At 36.9% G+C, this 21,784-nt stretch overlaps 3 protein-coding genes across 6 annotated transcripts; 1 reads left to right on the plus strand and 2 right to left on the minus strand.

Annotated features, from left to right (window-relative positions):
• Positions 1-1,703: 1,703 nt before the first annotated feature.
• On the minus strand, positions 1,704-3,422 carry LOC125260581 (putative nuclease HARBI1). The gene is made up of 4 exons (XM_048179018.1): positions 2,951-3,422; positions 2,766-2,881; positions 2,558-2,669; positions 1,704-2,463 (listed from the first exon to the last, which is right to left on the minus strand). The coding sequence occupies exons 1-4, from the start codon at positions 3,420-3,422 to the stop codon at positions 2,093-2,095; spliced, it is 1,071 nt and encodes a 356-aa protein (XP_048034975.1). The 3' UTR covers positions 1,704-2,092.
• LOC125260582 lies at positions 2,985-6,061 on the minus strand. Of its 3 annotated transcripts, none has more exons than XR_007183077.1 (9): positions 5,685-6,061; positions 4,675-4,745; positions 4,411-4,587; positions 4,259-4,320; positions 4,090-4,176; positions 3,961-4,002; positions 3,719-3,892; positions 3,525-3,639; positions 2,985-3,120 (listed from the first exon to the last, which is right to left on the minus strand). XR_007183077.1 is itself a non-coding variant. In XM_048179020.1 (9 exons), exons 1-8 carry the CDS (start codon positions 5,840-5,842, stop codon positions 3,604-3,606), a joined length of 807 nt encoding a protein of 268 aa, XP_048034977.1. In that variant the 5' UTR covers positions 5,843-6,061; the 3' UTR covers positions 3,364-3,505. The 3 variants fall into 3 exon arrangements, 2 of the variants coding, with proteins under 2 accessions (XP_048034977.1, XP_048034976.1); XM_048179020.1 differs by lacking the exon at positions 2,985-3,120 and adding an exon at positions 3,364-3,505 and having other exon boundaries at positions 3,604-3,639; XM_048179019.1 differs by lacking the exon at positions 2,985-3,120 and having other exon boundaries at positions 3,614-3,892.
• A 9,343-nt stretch (positions 6,062-15,404) lies between these two features.
• Positions 15,405-18,231, plus strand: LOC125260212. 2 transcript variants are annotated; one of them, XM_048178451.1, is made up of 5 exons: positions 15,405-15,554; positions 16,034-16,357; positions 16,443-16,508; positions 16,628-16,693; positions 16,807-18,231. In XM_048178451.1, exons 1-5 carry the CDS (start codon positions 15,518-15,520, stop codon positions 16,941-16,943), a joined length of 630 nt encoding a protein of 209 aa, XP_048034408.1. In that variant the 5' UTR covers positions 15,405-15,517; the 3' UTR covers positions 16,944-18,231. The 2 variants fall into 2 exon arrangements, with proteins under 2 accessions (XP_048034408.1, XP_048034409.1); XM_048178452.1 differs by lacking the exon at positions 16,443-16,508.
• The last annotated feature ends 3,553 nt before the right edge of the window (positions 18,232-21,784 follow it).

The following is a 21,784-nucleotide window of genomic DNA, read 5'->3' on the forward strand; positions in this document are numbered from 1 at the left end:
AACAAGTTCAAACTCTATAAGCCGCGCATTATTTGTGTGCATTATTAACGTATGTTACTAACTGAAACACTACTGTCAGCCAGCGGGACATTAAAGAGGAAGTGTTTGTCCGAGTTCACAGCAAGGGAACGATTATAACTTTGCGAGGGAACACAAACATCTTTGCGTGGGAACGCAAAACATCTTTGCGAGGGAACGCAATCTTTGCGAGGGAACGCAAAACATCTTTGCGAGGGAACGCAAAAGATTTGAAAAAAAAAATTCCTCCCATCCCAAATTTTTTTCCACCACCACGTAAAATTTCCTTCCTTCCCTTTTTTTTTTCTACCACCATGTCCCTTTAGGGGCTCCGTACGTTTTTCACTTCGTTTTTGACTAAATATTAAACATTATAAAATAACTAGGTTTGAAAAAACATTCTGTCAATGTGAAGTATGAAATACTCACAACATCTTATGAAAAACAATAACTTTTATTGTGAATTAATTACACAGAAAGCGAGCACCGCGCTCTCCCTTTGCAATCACAGCAGATGTCAGTCAGTGCAGCGCAAGATCAATGATTTCAGCACACTTGTGAAAACACACATTTTATTAAATTAATCTAACTAAAGTGCACAATAAATATTTAATTTTTTAAGCTTTTTTTCACATAAAAGTGTGAAAACTAATGGTCGAATTGAATTTAGTCGAGGAGGAACATTGAGGTACGTCTTTATTTATTTATTTTCTAAGCTGTCTTACGTTTGAATAACTAAATTAATCCTATGCCTGAATATTAAGTGACTATATTCTGATATAAACTAAGTATTACAACTGATGCTCAACACCAGCAATGACATCTCACAGGAAGTTATCGAGTGGCTTATATAGACCTTTTCACACTTCCGGGTTTTGGCTTCCGGAATGGCCCCGCCGTGTAAAGTTTTTCGGTTGTTGATAGTAGCCTTGTTCAGAACCTGGGGCCTGTTGCACAAAAGTAGGATAAGGGATTAAGCCAGGATATCTTGGTGATCCTGGCTCAATTGATCCCTAATCCGGTTGCACTAAAGTTGGATAGGGGGCAGGAGGATATGTTATGGTATAAATTACCATGGAGATTTATTCTGTGGAGCTAGCCTGCTCCAGACCAGGCTAAATTCCAGGATCTATTTAATCTCATCCCTAATGTCAGTCAGCAGTCGCCACAAATGGAAACCAATAGTTATTTCACTGCTCACTATACATTGTTATCACATATAACTAGACCCACTGTCATTATTTAAACGTTTGTGATCATTAATTTCAATCATTTTGGATAAATAATGATTTTTAGATGATGTTGCTATCATTAGATAATTTACAGTTTCCAATAGACTATAAGGCTATATATAAAATGATAGAATATTAGGGCCACAGAGGGAAAAAAAAAAGACAAGTCATAATATTGTAACCAGTTGTTTTAAAGGAGGACAGTTGTTAAAATGACAGATGTGGGGCATTTCGTGAAATTGTACTTCAGTATGGTTTCATAAACAAAGACATGCTGATGTGCCAGAATATGAAGTATCACATTGTCATAACTATCAAAACTGTAAAAAGAATATGTTGCTTTTCTGCAGAAAGAACCAGCCTCATAAATTTATGACTTTATCCTTTTTCCTCAGTGGGGCCCTAGTACTCTGTCATATAAACAAATACACATTCCATATGAATATAAAAAACACAATGTGTAACATTATGTTCCTTTATTGAATAAGGACAAAACAAAGCAGGTAAACTATCAGCTCCTTTCGAAACTGAAGTCACAGTGACTCTACAAGATGGAAAGCACAGAATCAAAGCATATTATACAAAATGATACATACACATTCAAAGGTCTGTATATAACACACCCTGCATGTCTGCACACTAAAATAAATGCAGGACAAATCCATACACATCAACTGAACAGACAAATGAATGGATGCAGTAGCCTCCCTGCAGCCTTGTATTACACACAGTATACCGCACAAACATCATAAGAGGCCAAATTCGTAAAAAAACCAACCCAAAAAAACCCTATTTCCTCTGCCACAGCAGGACATTTTTTACCTAAATTGAAAGCACACATACTAACTAAAATAATTCAACACATATTGGTCCCTCAGCAGCCGACCACTGTCGTCATCAGGGAAGATTGCCGGATTGTCCCAGTCCATGGCTGGTGGCACTCTGGGGGCCCTCTCCTTCCTCAGGCAGGCCACATTGTGGAGGACAGCACAAGCCACAGTAATATCACATGCCCTAACAGGGTTGACCCTTAATTTGTGAAGGCAGTGAAAGCGTGCCTTCAGGAGGCCAAAGGTCATTTCAACTCTGGCCCTGGTCCTGGCATGGGCATGGTTGTAGGCCTGCTGTGCTTCCTGGGGGTCTGTGAAAGGTGTCAGGAGAAAAGGCTGGCAGCCATACCCCCTGTCTCCCAGCAACACACCAGAGAATTCACCTGTCAACACAAAATCTCATCATTACTACCTCATAAACACAGTGATATTCTTGACACAGCCATGATGGTTATAAATAGGGGTTGTGTGGCTTACCTTGTGATAGGCACTGATAGATTTCAGAGGCCCGAAAGATTCTGGAGTCATGGACTGAGCCAGGCCATTTTGCCACAACATTGCTGATCACACAGTCAGCATTGCAGACCATCTGAAATCATAAGATGAGGAATATTACACCAATCAATGCACATCATTGGCAATGCAGAGTGTTCGTCAATGGACAATATCAAAAAGTTATGTTCACCTGAACATTAATGCTGTGAAAGGATTTCCTATTCACAAAATCGGCCTCATGGGCACCTGAGGGGGCTTTTATCCTTATGTGTGTGCAGTCCACTGCACCAATGACATTGGGGAAACCTGTCACACAAAGTAATGAGTATCCTACTATGTGTTAACAGTTGTCCTGTAATTTGTAGATCCTCTTACCTGCAATCCTATAGAACTCCTCTTTCATGTCACAGAGTCTTCTGTGGCCAGGGAAGGAGATGAAGACATCTGCTAATGCTTTGATAGCCAGACACACACTCCTTATTGTGCGGCAAATTGTGGCCTTGTTCAGCTGTTCTGCATCCCCCACTGAGTACAGGAAGGCTCCACTAGCAAAAAAGCGCAAGGCCACACAAACCATTTGCTCCACACTCAGTGCATGGCTCCGTGCAGTGCGGTGCTTAATCCTGGGACCCAGTAGTCTGCATAGATACCTGATGCCATCTGCAGAAAACCTGTATCTTTCATATAGATGGTCATCAGGGAAGGCCAGTGGGTCCAACCGGTCCCTGAAGACCCTTTCTCGCCTGAAGGCTCTCCTCAGCACAAGTGCTTCTTCATCCACCACATCTCGCAAGAATGGGCATGCCATTGTCAGAGCAGAAAGGAACACACAATTTTGGGCCTTCATATAGGCTAGTGGCCACACCTGGTGCTGGGGGGGTGGGCAAAAGAGGCCGGTGCCTTATAACGATGACTTGGTTGTACTGATTGCTGTGAAAATAAAAAATACCTTAGAAAGATGCCACCGTCCTGTGTGCTCACAATAAGAGCTCATATGTCATGGCTCACTTGACTTTACGAGAATATACCTAATTTTTATTTTGAGCTGTGTCATCTTCTTGGAGCTGGGGGAGGAAAGAAAAATAATGATTAATACATTTGTGTTACAGTTAGCATACAGTGTACATTGAAGGCATATCTCACCTCCCTCTCAAGTTTTTTTATTTCAAGGTCCAGTTTCCTAATTGTCCTCTTTTTTATTTCGGACTCCAGTGCAAGATTTTCTATCTTTTTCTTCTTGTACTGAATGTCTATGTCTGCCAGTTCTATTTGGCGCCGGAGGTGGTTGCCATACAACTTTCTGATAGCTTGTGAGCTCTGTGAACACAATACAATTAGCGCAGCTGGAATTTGGCAGGATGTGGTGTCCTTTTATTAATACGCACTATGTTGCCAGGCTGGTTTTCCCACTGTATAGCATCTGGGTCCTGTAAAAGAAATTAGATTTTTTGATTTTGATGAGGACTCCTCACCATTGTAGAGTAAATAGTACTTTCACAGTCTTAACATGATACCTCATGCCTTCTGGAATCCACAGAGATGGTCTCCTCCTCATCATCGTCTCCATCATGTGCTGTTGCTGCTGCACTGGGGCTTTCACCCTATCACATTTAATCGGATTCATATTGAAGCTAGTAGACAAGACATGCCAGGCCTACAGTATGCCTTTGATGGAGTACTCACTGGATCAGCATCGTCTGGTGCTTGTGCTGGTGGCTCTAACAGGAACACAGTGCTGCCAGACACTGCAAGGCAATAGGTAAACCAAAGTCAGACAGTCCAAATTGATTCAATATGAATGTGGTTGTATTCCATGTAGAGATGGAAGGACATACCTTGAATGAAGCGGGTGGCATCTTGGGAGGAACCTATGCTCGTCTCTTTCCCCCCAGGGATCCCCTCTAAGACGGGCCTGCCTTTATTTAGCTCCAAGGCCATGTCCTCTGCTGGGGTAAGGTCAGCCTTTGGTGACCCACCACCCGTGCCTTGTCTGTGGGTATTCTTTTTCACTGCTAAAACAGTACAGACAATGTGTGAGCAGGCACCTTCTGGGTACAATATATGCTTGTGCTTTGTTAAATATTAGTCAGGGACCATACCATTCTGCAGAATGTTCTTGTATTTGATTTTGACCTGCTGCCATGTCCGTTTTGGCCCGTTCATGTTTAATCTACATCACACGCACACACACACACACACACACACACACACACACACACACATTCTTTATCACAAGAACATTTAATGGAGTCACACTGACAAAAATGACTTGGTATTTTTGTATTGTTTTCAGTAAAAAAAAAAACAAAAAAAAAAAAAAACACTAAAGATGTATTTTCTTGATTTTCTAAATGACCTAGCAAAATAAGTATAGGTTTAGACCAAAAATATAAACTTCAAGTAAATGTGTGCTTAAAACAAGCAAAAAATTTAAATATCTGTCAATATAATAAGAAAAATTCTCTTGAAATAAGTTTACTTTTTCCATAAACACTTACTTTTAGAAAAGTTCTCTTGTTTCACTGGCAGAGTTTTTTGCTTATTTTCCTAGGTTATTTTGCTCTAGAAAATATTTAAGATTTTTTTTAGATATTTTTTTTTGACTGAAAACAAGACAAAAATACTAAGTAAGAAAGACATTTTTGCAGTGCAGTGAGCAACCAACCTTGGGTCCTTTGAAAGGCGCTATATAAATTAAAGTGATTATTATTATAGCTCATCTATGTATTCAAGAAAATTTTATTTATATAGCACTTTTCACAATTGTTTCATTCTGTCAAAGCTGCTTTACATTAATAAAAGCAGGGGAAACACAAAAAAAACCGGTGGACAACATAATAAGCAGAGTACAACGGCTAAGATTAAACCGTACTGAGCGTAGTAACGTAAAATAATAATGTAAGGCTTTAATAATAATATATCATAGCTTTATACAGTGTGATGGAGTTACGTTACACAATTTCACTCATATATGCAGTGCATTTCAATAAAAAATTTAACCGTTTCATAATTACAGTACAACTGCGTTTTTGGAGATGTGAATTAAATATTTGATTTGTAATTGTGATGTTTCAGCGGAGCGGTGAGTGTGTAATTGTGCACTACTTACGCATTCAGGCGGTCTGCAATACTTTGCCACGCTTTTTCTCTTTGCTTTATCACTGTGGCGGTGTTGCCTTTCTTCTTAATTATATCTTTTACCTCCTCGTATGCCTCCATGAGGATTTGTGCTTCCGACGGGGAAAAGTACGCGGCTCTAGTTGCCATGGTAAATCAGTTAATCTGTGATCTGTGGCGGGGTCTATTTGAGTGAGCCGTGAGCGCGCACCTATCCAGGATTGGTTTCACCTGGCTTAATGAATCCGTGTCTGCTCATCCTGGCTTGGTCTTTGTGCAACCAATTAAGCCTGGACGCACATGTTTTGGCTTTATTGAGCTCAGCTGAGTCATTTATCCCGGATGTCTTAATTCTACTTTTGTGCAACAGGCCCCAGCTCAGGAATCAAAGTCGTTTTACGAATTAAATGCCATGAAAATGTTTGAACGTTCTTGGTGAATTATTGGTGAGACTACAGAGCTCTCATTAAAAGAGACATTTAATAAATAATTAAAAGTGATGGCGGTTAAACTGGTTAAATTATTCGTGTCTGTTTGGCGCGGCTGTGCATTATCGCGCTCCATGTGCTGTAAAGACAGTGCCTGCTTCTCAACGTGCATACTATCCATCCTTAATAGTAGTCTATGTGACATTAGTAATATTCAGTACTGTTTAGGTTGGATATGCACATTGGGATGTAGGCTATATAGATTGTTTTTAGCGACGTCCGTGCTGGGGAAATGATCAGCTGGCAGCTCCCTTATCACACAAGCCTGATCCTCTGATTCATGAAACAGGACCGCTCGCACCCTGATATTTCTGGATATAAACACTTCAGTCTCTCACTCGTATTTTCCTGTCGTCATCATCATAACGTGTGTATTATGCACAGTATTGTGTTGTTGCAACATTAATGCAAAGACTGATAGTTGTGTACAGTGTGGTGTTGGAAATTAATTATGTCTTAGTTTAATCATTTTAATCGATCAGAGGGCTGTTTCATAAAAGATGCTAAGAAAAGCGAGGATTAAACTCCAAAACCTGACTTGAATTAACCTAACAAATGAGTCTGGGCTAAAACGGTTTCATAAAACATAATTGAAGTTCACGCAGTCCCGCTAATTCGATCCAGGTTTACCTAGTCAAGATAATTTAGCGTGCACGCTTTTCTTAAGCAGCCCTAGAGGTCGATCATGGATCAAATCGATCCACCATAGGAAACAGCATACATTTTGTGCTATTTTATACGTTTGAGACATGGTGTTTTCCTTAGTGCATAACTTACTTTTCACAAGTTTATTCTCCATCTGTAAATGTTAGAAAGTAATGCAAATATTTCCATTTTGAGGCTAAACTTCACATTGAACGAGCGCTGCTGCGCGCATGCGCGCTAAACAGACGGGACGCAAAAGAAGCGCAATAATTCTAAAATATACATTTCGCTAAAATATTTGATGTTGGACATTAAATGTGCCTTATGTACACTTTCAAACCTACAAGTAAGTGTATTTTTATGATAGTAACTGTAAATGGACTATTGTAATGGGGTAAATCAATATACTTTGGGACAATTACTGAGTTTAGATTCATCTGACCAATTAAAATTTAGTCTGTGCATATTAATTTAAATTTTTAATTTTGTGATTTTAATTTCTGCTCTTCTACTAACCATAAAGAGTACTACTGCCAAACAAAACCAGAGAGAAATGTATTCATATATTTAAAAAAAAAATCTAATTAAATATTGGGCACAAAACATTTAGCCAGTAAGAAAGGAAAATATATATATATATATATATATATATATATATATATATATATATATATATATATATATATATATATATATATATATATATATATATATATATATATATATATATACAAAACATTATATAATATATATAACATTATATATATATATATATAAAATTCAGGTTGATTAGGACACTTTTTCCCAGTCATTTCAATAGCAAAAAGTGTCCTAATCAACCTGAATTCCATATATATATATATATATATATATATATATATATATATGAGACCAGAGTATAGATTAAATATGGGCCTTGGAAAAGGCTAGCTGACTTTATTGTGCTTTGACTACAGTGGGTAGTTTCAGTGTGGACAACAACCATGCCACTTCAGCAGGCTGCATCTTACTCTGTCACTCTTTTCATAGCTTTTGCTGGCTCTGAAACACTCACTTGGTATTTCTCCTGCTCTTTGTCTAGCAAAAAATCACTCATCACTTAATGAAAGCTTACAAATGAAGGCCTGATTGTTTCAGGGGCCTTGTCACAGGTTTATTGATTTTGAATTTCTGTGTTACTTTTGCTATATTTTCACACTTAAAACAATGATTTGGTAATCCTCTTGTATTCTTCTGTGCTAAGAAATAAGTCTCCTGACAGTTCTCTCCCAAGTGCTTCCATTGTTGTCAGCATTAAGTCTGAGAATGATTCAGTGGGCTATATAACACTTAATTTTTAAGAAATTACTTCTCTTTAAATGTTTTGTTTCTCATCATAATACTTACCTTTTAATAAAATATTAAAATAATAAAAATGTCTTAAACTTACACCAATATATATTTTTATTTAGCACAATTTAGTAAATGTATATATATATATATATATATATATATATATATATATATATATATATATATAATATACACACATAATAATATACACATAATATACACACACTATATATATATATATATATATATATATATATATATATATATATATAGGCCTATGTATATGTTAATAAAGTCAAATAATTGTATGTGAGAGAGTCAGTTGTAATATCATTGCGTTCCTATTGGTCAGTGTTAGAGGAGCTCAGCTTAGCCTGACAGTTAGCCTGCTCCGGAGCAGGCTAGCTGCAAAGTGTAAATCTCCATAGTAACTTAATGTAGATTAATTTAGCCTCCTTCATGCAACCGAGTCAGGGCTAAATTCAGCCAGGATAACTGGAAAATCCCAGCTTAATCCCTTATCTTGCTTTTGTGCAATACCCCCCAGGATTAATTATAACATATGCTTGAATGTGGGATGTGATGCCATATGAGATTACATGCTATATATTTTTAAAACGTATTAAACGACAATATTATGTATCTCACGACATTATATCCCCCACTGAAGTATAGCCTATTGGGAATTTTTTATTATTTTTTTTAATTAATAAATTATATAAATAATGTTCGTCGTACGTGATACGATCGGGGAAATTGCTGAATGACCAGAACTGGGCCCTGGCAGTAAACCTCAAGAAAACCAACGTTATGGTCTTCCAGAAAAAGCCCAGATGTCAGGAACACAGATACCAGTTCAGTCTAGGCAGCACCGCCCTAGAACACACGATGCAGTACACTTACCTCGGTCTGATCATCACTGCATCGGGGAGTTTCAGTATGGCAGTGAATGCTCTCAAAGATAAAGCTCGAAGAGCTCTATACGCCATCAAGAAAAGATTCCAAAACATTGATTTACCAATTCCAATCTGGTGTAAAATCTTCGATAGTGTGATTCAGCCCATTGCGCTGTATGGAAGTGAGGTTTGGGGTCCACTCAGTGATCAGAGCTACACTAGATGGGACAGACATCCAACAGAAGCCCTACACACAGAATTCTGCAAAATTATCCTAAAATTACAAAGAAGAACACCCAATAATGCATGTAGGGCAGAATTAGGCCGATTCCCATTGATTATTAATATACAAAAAAGATCCCTCAAATTCTGGATGCATCTAAAATCAAGTCCCACAGAATCGCTACATTTTAAAGCATTACAAACCCAAGAACTGAACCCCGAAAAGAGTCCCCTCAGTCAGCTGGTCCTGAGACTTACTAACCTGACTAACTCTACTAACACTAACCAGTCTCAGACCAGCACTGCTTCTCCAAACATCAAAATAAACCAAATTTTCAAACAATCTAAAAATACATATCTGGAACATTGGGATGAGGAAACTAAAACACAAAGTAAATTACAATTCTATCGAACTCTGAAATCAAATTATGAATTAGAAGAATATCTCCAAAGTGTCAAAGACACAAAGCAGAGACGGATCCTGACCAAGTACAGGCTCAGTGAGCACAGTCTCGCCATCGAGACCGCAGACACAGAAAGAGCTGGTTACCCAGAGAGCAAAGGGTGTGTGTTCACTGCAGGACAGGAGAGATCGAGACAGAGATGCACTTCCTCCTTCACTGCCACAAATACATATCAATTAGAGATCTCTACTTCACTAAATTTAGTAATGTAATAAAGAACTTTACAACCATGAGTGAAGTAGAACAAATGAAGGTAATATTAGGAGAGGGACCGACAGCAGCACTGGCTGCGAGATACGTGTGGACCTGCCACAGCCTGAGAGACAGCAGGTGAATGTGTGTGTGTGTGTGTCTGACCTCAGTGTGTTTCCCTACCGTCCACCACAGTGACCCTCAGTATGTGTGTGTGTGTATATATTTGTTTAAACACTGTGGTACCAAATGTTCAGACATGTTCTATTGTGTTACACTGTTAATTTAAGTTTAAGTTATGTTGTAATATTTGATAGCATTATAATATTTGATATTATTTTCTTCTATTATACAGATGTTTTTATTATTATTTTATGTATGCTTTGGCAATATTGTATTATTTACAGTCATGCCAATAAAGCAATTTTGAATTTGAATTTGAATTTGAGAGAGAGAGAGAGAGAGAGAGAGAGAGGCGACTTCTTCTTCTGTAGTTTTTATTGGCAGTTTGCAAACAGCGTGCATTACCGCCATCTTCTGGACTGAGGTGTGAACTGATTTGGATAACAATTATATTACGCTACCATATGTGAGAAAAAAAACAAACAAAAAAAAAAACCTTTTTATATACACTAAGTGGGGTTATGATTTCTACCTATACTATATCCTATTTGCAAGTTGAGTTTCTTTCAGATATATGATTACAGCTTTAATTAAAGATTGTTCACCTGACATACCCAATATTTTTTTTAAACACATTATTTTTTCATTATTTGTTATTCTTTCTAGTTCTTTCCTTTTTTCAGAGTATTTTCTACATCTCAGGAGAATATGTTCAACATTCTCTACCTCTCCACAGTGTGTACATAGTCCAGTTTGGTGTTTGCCTATTATTCTTAAACAGCCATTTAAACTTGTGTGTCCTATTCTCAATCTTGTGATCATATTTTCTTCCTGCCTACTCAGCCCACTATATTTTTTACCTATTACTTCTTTTTGAATGCTGTACAAATGTCTTCCTTTCTTCTCCTGATCCCATGTATCCTGCCACCTTCTATTTATACTATCTTTAATAATAACTTTAATTTCTGACTTGCTTAATGGTACTTTTATTTCTATTTGATCTGCCTTCAGAGCATCTTTTGCTAATTTATCTACTTTTTCATTTCCTTTAATACCTACATGTGCTGGAATCCAAGTAAACTCTCTATAAATGTTTTGCTGACCTAATCTAAAAATTAATTGATTTATTTCATCTAGAAGATCTTGTCTACATATAGACTTCCCACTTTGAATACTTGACAAGGAGGACATGGAATCGAAACTGTCCTATGTGGTTATACTTCCTCCACCCATTGCAGTGCTATGATAATGGCCATTATTTCTGCTGAGAAGACAGAGAGGTGATCTATAATTCTTTTTTGAATCATAATATTATATTTATAATACTGCTGCACCTGTTTTCCCAGTAACTGGGTCTTTAGACGCATCATCTGTACTGCATCATTATACCAGGTTTCTATATATTGTTGGATATTTTGATATCCGCCTTCATTTTGTATAATATTTTTCACTTCCATGTTTACTATAGGGTAACAAAATAGCCATGGAGGGATGGCAGTAATACTCATTGTTTTACAACTTTCAATAGTGTCTATCCCCATTTCTTTTGCCTCTTTTCCCCCACTCCATACAAAACTACTGACATTAGTCCGACCATACTCCCAGCACTCTTCAAGTAGCCTACCTTTTTTGAAGGATGTGATTTTCCATGTCCCTGCAGACTTATCCAATAAGACATTTTAAGTTTCAGTCGTCTAATATTCAATGGCATCTCTCCTACTTCTACTTGTATTGATGCTACTGGCGATGTTTTAAAAGCTCCACAACACAAGCGGAGGGCCTTAGATTGCATCTTATCCAAGACTGTCAATAAGGATTTAGCTGCAGAATTATACACTATGCAGTGCTTTAAGTGGGCCGGTACGCACCGGTACTCAGTACCGCCACTTCCAAATATAGCTCTTGAGCGTACCGCCACCTCTCCGTGCACCCAGAACGTGCTTTTAGCGTACCGGTACGCTCATTTGGACATCTGTTTTAATAGAGGTTTTAATCCTTTGCCTGTGCTGCCACTTTTCAGAGCGCCCTTCACAATGCACGCTTCCTAATTCGTCCCACCGAGAGCAGAGACACCCTTGAGTTTTACAAGTGAAAAGCGCATGCGTCGCTTTTGCCTCTGTCAATGTCAACAACTTAACGTGGCCGGAGAGGGTGTGTGAAACGCGCACACTCGGCTCGGTAAAAATACAAATACAGTGAACAACACTTAAAGGTGCTAAAGAGGATCTTTTCGTCGACTGAGAAACCAAAGTCTGTTACTGAGTTTTTGAAATGAGCGCATGCGTAAGAACAACCTCCCTCCTTCGAAGGAACGCCTCCCAAAACTCGTAAACACGAGTATTGGAACACGAGTGTTTACCACCGGCATTCGCTGTGTCGTGTTAGTGGATTCATTATGTCGGACTCGCCTCAGGTAACTCATAATCTGCAGTTGTTACTCCTGTCTCCGGACAAAAACATTGCATGCGGCGCCTGTGGAGTGTGGAAAGTTACTGGAGCGCGCAGCCGGGCTCTCTCACAAGGAACGTCACAGCAGTGATTGACAAGCCAGAGGGCCAATCATTGACGCGATGATCGCGTAAACGATTGGCTGATGTTTTTAAGGCCCTACCTCGTGCACAGATGATGTATATTAATATTATTCCTTTCAGTGCACCTAATAAATAGTCTTTTATCAGTTAGTAAAGACAGTTTCAAGTAATATTGCAAAAATGTATAAAACAAAACATCTTCTTTAGCACCTTTAATATGCTCTCCTGGCTTCAAACTCTGAGTACTAAAAGAACACGGTCAGAATCAGATGACTCGCTGGCTGACACCCCACCAAGCCAGAATGATATGGAGCCCAAAACGTGCTGGAGCCTTTTCTAGGTAAAATTATTTGTACAGTTCTTCTTATTTTTCATTTGATATACTGTGATTGTATTTTGCTGAATCTGCTTTTGTTTATTTTTCAGGGGTAAAGAAATGAACCATCTTCAAGACTTCAAGACAATGTTTATGTTCTACTGTTCTATGGTTATGTTATGTTTTATAATTTATTTTATGTACATTTTGTTAAAAAAATTTCAATACCCTTTTGCACATTTTATTTATGTTCAGTATCCCTTTCTAGCTCAAGCAAATCCACAAACTAATAAAAGGATTTATTATTTTTTATAAGCTTGTCTGTTGACTGCTGTATATAAAACCCCTTCAATATAGTTGTTGTAACCTCAGGGGATGAGGGGAGTCATTGGAGAAAAAAAAAAAAAAATATATATATATATATATATATATATATATATATATATATATATATATATATAATAATAGAGTACCAGCACCTCTTTTGGGCCACTTAAAGCACTGAATGAGACCCATTGACTTTTGCACTGATTTAGTGCAATGGATTTATACATTTCTAATGTCAAGCATTTAGTCTGTCCTTTCCTACATGTTCTTGTAGTCTCCGCTATGGTTTGCAGTGCTGCATGAGGATGATCCAGTCGCTCAGAGAAAGCAGTATGAATGCATGTTTTACTGACACAGAAAGGAGAAAATATGTTCTTGTCAGCAGGTGCAATTTAAATAGAACTAAAATGTGTGGTAAATTGTGTGTTAATCATATATAGGTATATCTGCCCTTTTTCACAAAAACCAACACTGTTTATTAAAGGTTTATTAAAAATAAGGAGCAAGGAAAAGCTTGCAAAATCCAAGGAGCAGAGACTGGCGGTGAGGGTAAAGCATCATTGCATGGATATTATTTCAGTAAAACATAATCATGTTTTGTTTTAGAATTGAATATATTGTGTATGAATTTATATAGTAATAAGTGCATAAGAATTGTAAACATTCAGTTTCATTAAATTTCACATTTCACTTTGCAGTGAGGTTTTTTAAGGCAATCACCTGTCACCTGCAGGTCTCCTGTCCCTGTGAAACCATAGTGAACATGACGCAATTGCCCTTAACTAACATACACTCTGGGCATATCAGAGACTTATTTTACACCTTGTAAAATGGGGCATAATAGGTCCCCTTTAAAATAAAGAAAATGTGTTAACCTGAAATGATGACAAAGACTTTAAACTTTATAATCATTTTATTGACCACAGATACTAGCCTAAACCTGATGGCAAAAAAAAAAAAAAAAAAAAAAAAAAATCAAGTGACCAACAGATTCATCAAATATAATAGCGAATGTTGGCTAATAATAGTTATTATCGCTAGAAGTGAGTGGAAGTAGATTGCTTGGAGCTTTTTACAGCAAGCTAGCTAGCAAAAAAACGTTAAACAACTTAAACAATACACTTACATTCATATACAAGACATATCTCATTGTTTTTCCGGAAATCTCCCACTCGATTTGAGCAAATCAGGTAAAAGGTTGAAAAACACCTATTCCAGTGTGACAACACCCCAAAATTGGTAACCGCCCCTTTTTGTTTTGCAGAGACCTCCTTCTCGCCTAGCCTACCTGTTTGCCGAAAGTGATTTTATAACTAGCATTTTCTCTTTTTTTCCCCCTGAATGATTGATACGAAACCAACTCGTCTATTGACTCTGGGCTGGCTTCAGTGCTCAGCATTGTCTCAGTAGTGATCAACAGCATAAACAGAAATGTTTTCCTCATATCTTCAAATTATAGCCCTAAGAAATTGTCATTTTGGAGTTTGGCCACTTTATATTTTATAGAGCTTCACACAGCATCATTTACTCATCCCTCTGTTAATACAACAATCCATTCATATTAAATCTCAAGAATTCACTCATATCAGAATGCATTTTGTTAAATGTGTTTGGTCATATTTAATGAGAGACACTGTAAACATACAGTGACTAGAGAAGAAAATGGGATCACACTGTATTCTTTTGACAAATATCAGCACATCTGTTGAGTTTTACCTGCAAAATAATCATTTGAAGAAAAACAGATCAAGTTTGTAACCAAAATATATCAGTTTATGATGAGCATGAGTTTCCTAATTAATTTCTCTTGATATCATGAACTCAGTCTACAGGTGTTTAAAATTGAATCCTCATGTTTAGTCTCTTCCAAAACCAAAATGAAGCAAAACTGTACTTGGAGCAATAAAACTAAAACCCTACAGCAAAAAAGGGTTGCTTTCCACAGCAAAGTCACACCAAAACAAAATCTCCACACTTTGAGTCCGATCTAACGACGGATGGACTGGTGGGTTTGATCTCTGTGAGGTTTGGGAACCTTGTTGGCTGGTATGAGAACTACTGAAATACAAAAGTGGGCGAAATACCTCTCCAGCAAGAGAAAAGCTGTGATTGATTGTTGAGAGGTTTTGGTGCCATCTAATGGATTCAGTAGATTCATTGCCACTGTGTCATTTCCTGGTGACAGAGAGTTTATAGATGTTCATCAGATGAGCTCGAGCTCCAGAGGCATCATCAAGATTAACAACATCACTTATTAATATCTGATACCTGTTCAAAATTTTCATCAATATGTGGGTTTTCATCGTGTTTTTCACCAGTGTGGAAGGTAAGGCGTTTCAGTTTTTTATTATTATTCTTCTTTTGGGTTGTGGTCTCTGTGTAACTTGCTGAAACACTCGACAGGACAAACTGTCACAGGTTTGTGACACAACTAAGGATTTTCACTGCATTACATTTGTCTAACATGAAATAGTTTACAAAATCTCAGAAGTTTCTTGTAAACTCAACTGCTGTGCTCCAAAAACAAACACAAACTTATTTTTATCAGTTACACAAACACTTGAAATTGCATACCATAAACTTTTTTAGTAAATTTTAGATGGATGGATGGATGGATGGATGGATAGAATGATAGAAACAACAAGATTAGATAGATAAATAGAGCGAGCCACATCCTGCCTCAGGTATTTCCATTGTGGTTTCTGCATAATGTACTGCTCTTAAAACAAATCTATTGTTATGGTTTGGATGACATTAAAATTTTTATATGTAACTCAAATCAAACCTGTTGTCATGTTGTTTCAGTGTGTGGACAGGCTGATGTTATCACAACAGTTCGAGTGAAGGAGGGAGGTGTCCTAAATCTACATCCAGGAGTTGATCTGAAGGGAGACTTTCAAATACTGTGGTCTTATGAAGGTGGCAATCAAAGCAATCGGGTCGCACAGATATATCAAGGGAGAATTTACACCCATTATGATGAGAGATTCGCCGGCAGAGTGCAGATAGACCAAACGACTGGAGTTCTGACCATCTCAAACATCAGGAGCAACGAAACTGGACTTTTTGAAGCATTCATTGTTATTAACAGACTGATCTCAACGCGGCAGTTCAACATTGATGTATATGGTAAGTTTTAGTTTTAATAAATAAACAACGCTAATGTAAGAAGTGTCATACTGGCATATTAAATGTGTTTCCTCTTGTCCTAAAGCACCAGTCTCGTCAGTTACTGTGCAACAATCTACACTAATATACTCGGCTAATGGTTCAGAGCAGGGTGAGACCTACTTCATGTATTTTGTATAGTCTGAGACCAATAGACAGTTTTGAGCACATAAGTTGAGTCTATAAATTCAAGACTAAATAAAGGCTGTTTTGCCTGTGAACTGTCAACAGGTGCACCTCAGACGAGCAACACCAGCAGCACCAACCAGACCAGAGAGCTTTACCCTCCAATACAAGGTTTAAAAAAATACCAAGAAGCTTCCTGCCACAATAACCTCTGTGCAGCTTCAGTCTCTACAAACAAAGACATGAGATGACAGATGTTTCTAAATAAGTCTCTTCTGTTTCAGACTGTGCAGAGCGTTGTGGCGTCACTGAGGCTCTGATTCGACTGGTTTTGTCTGGTCTGGTGGGAATCGCCACGGTTTTCTTTCTGGTCGAGAGTCTGATGATCTGTTCATCTCAGAGAATAGATTCCTCTGTGTGATCAGGATACGTTCATTAAATGTCACACAGTACATTTGTTTTAACATTTCCATGAGGATATTGCCAATTGATATAAGCACCCTGCATCTTGAAAAAAAAAAATGCTGATTTGGGAAAAAAAGGCCTAATATTACTTAATTTGATGAGTTTTGAGTTCAAAAATATCAATCCACCACACATACATTTTAATTTTAATGATAAAAAGATGTATTCAAAATGCATGATTTACCTTACAATCTGCAAAGAATTGGAAAAATATGTTTAACTACTTAAAGTAGTTTATAAACTATATTTATAAAAAATAAGCTTTTTCACAATATGTGTATTTTTTGCTGTTATCAGAAAACAACAGGATCATGTTTACATTTCCTTCTGTCACTTCCCATACTTCTAACTTTAAAATCATATAATTTCATGCATGTGAAAGTCAACTGAGAATTGAACAGACAGTTTTAACCTGGCTCAGAGGAAGAGAGAATCGTGTTTTTTTTTTTTTTTTTTTGCTGATTAAGGGATAATACAAGACTTCTTTACATTACAAATGGTTGTCAAAAGCAAAAATTATATGAAATGCACAACATATTTTGTGAGAAAGTGATGTGTTGGAGCAAATTTTAGATTCAGCACACCAAAATAAGTAAAAAACAAGTATTGGATTTGATTCAGCAAATATGACGCAGGGCAGTGTAATATATTATTGAAAGCACAGAGCCACAATAGAGTAACAATTAATATGAAATCACACTTTATATAAGATGTTGTTTCAGTGAAAGGTGTAGGCCTATTTTTGTTTTTTTTTTTGCAGTATACACACTCTCAGAAAAAGGTTGTCACTGGGGCAGTACTCTTTCAACAGGTACACCTTTGTTCCTAAAGAGTGCATATTAGTACCTCAAAAGGTACATATTTTTACCAAAAGTGTTTATTAGAACATTTTTAATGGGTAGCATCCCAGTGACAGCTTTTGTTCTTTTTTTCCCCTATAGTGTACTTCAGTTAAAATTATCTGAATTTTATTGTCACAAAAAAACACTGATTCTGATCTTCTCTCCCTTTCTCTCAGGAAACCTCAGATTGTAGCCTGCTATTCTAAGTAGTAAACACAGTAAAACAGTAAAAAATGAAACAAAATAAAGGTAAAAAGGCACAGGTTTATTGAATAATCTTAGTCGTATATTTTTCCCAGTCATCTCTCTGACCAGCACATATTAAACAGCAATACCAAAGCAATAGCAATGAAAATTCTGCTTCACAACACAAAACGATTTCCAGGTCCCAAGACAAACTTAGGAAGATGATACAACACACAACATAAGATTAAACAAGAAAAAAAAGGGGGGGGAAAGTAATGTGTCCAATTTTGATTCACCTTCCCTGCATGTACACTTAAAAAAAAAAGAATTTGAAATAAATTAAAATATGTAGGATTATTCAATTCGATTGAATTTTACTATTAAAGGCGCTCTAAGCAATCCTGAGCGGAGTAACTTCCTGTTGACGTTCGAAGTGTTGTCAAACAAAACAGAGGCTAGCTAGACCCTCCCTCCCCTCCGTGCTTCCTGAAACAGTCATGAACGCGCATTTAAAATGTAAGTAGCTTGCGTATTGACGCTGCTTGTCGGTTATTGGCTGAGGCACTGTTTATTGTTTTGTGGTCCAGGCTGCACCAGTTTGTTTTTGTGTCCGTTTTGAGCGCTTGTGGCGACTACAGAGACCACGTTTTTTTACAGTGTGTTCAGGGGACAGGCAGCTAGCGGATAGTGAGGAGATGTTTGCTGTATGTGACAAAAAAATGTTTTTGGCCTAAAAACGCATGAGATCGCTTAGAGCACCTTTAATCGAAATGTGTAAAACTTAAACTTGGATTGTGGGGAAAACCGGAGAACCCGGAGGAAACCCACGCAGACACGGGGAGAACATGCAAACTCCATTGAACCACTGTGCTGCTCAAATGAATTTAGAGATAAGAAACTAACAAGAGATAAAGTAGGAACATAAATGAGGTAAATTTGCTCTGATACAATGACTTTCACATTTTCCAAACATCTTTAAAATAATCCATGTAACTACAGTGGTTTAACCTTAATACAAAAACAAAACAAAATAATGACTTTATCAAAAATGTATTTGTTCTTCTGCGTCAGTCTCCTATATTCAGTTGATTGCAATTCAGCATTTCCATATTTACATCAGAACAGCAACTCATTACTGGCCGGCTCCTGCGTCAGCATCATACACATGCATCATGCTGCTCAGCTGAACGGTGTCGGTCTGAGACAGTGTTCTGATGTAAACACGGAAGCGCTGCACTGTATTTTCAACAAACTGTGTAAGGGACTGACTCAAAGAGAAGATATTGTTGAATGAAGTCATTTTTGTTTTGTTTTTGTGCACAAAAAGTATTCTTGTTGCTTCATAAAATGAGTCATATTCCTCTTGGATTTCATCAAAAACATGTTAGTGTTCTGAACATGAACACTAATTAAGGTTAATAAGGGTTCGTTTTTGGGTGAACTAACCTTTTAAAGTGACAGTTTCAAAATGTAACCATTAAAATGTGCAAATATTAAGTTTACAAAAATGATTATACTATTTATTCTTAAAAATCTGATATTTACAACACACACAAGAGTATCAAACTGTAATGAACTGTCAAGTAAATAACCCTGATGGCACAATATCCACAGATCTGCATGTAAACTGTATCACTGTATAAAATTGACAATAATAATAAAGAACTGGCTACTGCTGCAACACTTGAAAGTTTAAAAAAATAAATAGAATAGAATTCAAGTTCAAATCATTTATGTTTCTAACATAAATGCACTAGAAACTTCATCTTAGAAACACTTATTTTGTCTGTACACTCTGGCCCCAATTTACTAAAAGTTTGTGGTTATAAAAACTTGTGCAATCTAGCACCCACAAAATAGTTTGAGCTGATTTAAGATGGTCTATTGAGGATTTCATGTGTGCAAAATAGCTCTTGACATTTTTTTTTTTGCAGGTTTCCATTAATGAATATGTAATTTTGATGTTCCTCTGTTCACACACATAGAAAAAACAGGGTGTGTCAATGCAAAAACAGTAATTTACTCTTGAAAATTGATTAAGAAGCCTGATTAGTACAATTTAGTAGCCTAAATTACAATTTAGTACAATGTACACTTTAGTAGATCTTAGCATATCAGGGCCTAAGAGTGATAAAACAGACTGTACTGTAACTTGCATCCTTCATTAGAAAAATTAACATGATAAATGAAATAAATATTTTATAAACAAGTTTGAATAATATAATCCTCACGCATTAGCTATGTGAGCTGTAAACTTAATTGCACATGATTGTAGGACCAAACGCCAGTGTTATTCTTCATTTCATGGTGTGGTCCTCGATAAATGCATTACACTTGGTCTAAAATGGAAAAAAAAAAATGGCAAAGACTGTCAAACAATTAAAATGTTAACAGTCATGCTGTTAGTGCAGTCAGCTATTTTTATGTAAGTAAACAAAAATGTGTAGTTGTGTTCAGCAATGAGTGTCAAGTGTAGAGTTGTAAACCCATTATACTACAGTGTTTCCCCAAATAACACTTCTTTGACAAGAAAATGTCACAATACATTAAAACCTCTGATAAAATTGTAATACACAACTGCTTAAATGTGCATACCTGACAGGAAAGTGTCCAACTCCACACCCTGTCCCTGCTGCTTCTTGGGCACTGGTTTATAAATCTTTTGCCAAAAAAAAATAACAACAACAAAAAAAAGCTTTAAATGGATATTAAGTTGTATTTAATATTGTGCACAAATCTAAATGATTGAAAAAATAAAATAATATTCATGCTGCACCATAGTTAGCTAGCATAACTTCAAACTGAAGTGTGTACTTCTTTCTCCTATCCTGACCGACAACACAGAGAAAACTTTAATTCTTGGGTTGACTGAATTAGCCCCATCCAGATGGTAATTGTTTCTCTGGAGGACGTAAGGTATTTTCAACATTTACAGGAGCTAGTTGGTGATCCGAATCCATAATGTTTTTCTCCCACCACCCACGTAAAAATCCCTGGCCGAATTACCTACTGTTTTTCTGACAAACACAAAGGTTGTGTGGTAATTTAATTAACCCACATCTCTGAATTTTCAAGAAGAGATCAATTAAAATTCACTGTTTAAATCATTTTTGACCACTACTGAGCACCGTACGATAACTGTTGTGCTTTGCTGTAATTTGCATGCATTTTAAATATGCTTAAACTTATTTCAGAAATGCTGGAAAGTATTTACAATAACAATATTTCATCAACGCTCAACCTCAGCGAGTGGGAGCTGTTAAGAACAAAAGGAGAAAGAGCAGAAAAATGGGTTTCCATTCTAGAGAGCATTTGATTGGACAAAAATTCTGTGCATGTTGAGTCATCAATATTTTTGGTCCATTTTCCTAAACTAGACCTTCATTTTACATTTGTATATCTGCTTAGATTAAATTTTTGTGCAGTTAGGATTAAAATGGCCTCGAATCGCAGCCACAAAACACGGCAAGCCAGTTCAAATGAGAAATTACATTAATGAACAGCACTCAAACTATTTTCCTGTGCTAATACTTACCCGGAATATAAAGATGATGATGATGATGGCAGCAGCAGCAGTTATTGCAAGTATTATTCCATTTATTTTAACTATGTTGACTATTTCAGGTATTCCAGTGAATACAGCGAAGAATACATCGACTATTACAGCTATTTCAGAGAGGATCTCAAGTAATGTTCTAACGTGGGGTGGCTCTGTAAGACACAACGGGAACAAAAACTATTAGTGGAACTCAAACTGTAATTAATATAG

The sequence above is a fragment of the Megalobrama amblycephala genome, linkage group LG24 (genome assembly GCF_018812025.1).
Source record: "Megalobrama amblycephala isolate DHTTF-2021 linkage group LG24, ASM1881202v1, whole genome shotgun sequence".
Lineage (NCBI taxonomy): Eukaryota > Metazoa > Chordata > Actinopteri > Cypriniformes > Xenocyprididae > Megalobrama > Megalobrama amblycephala.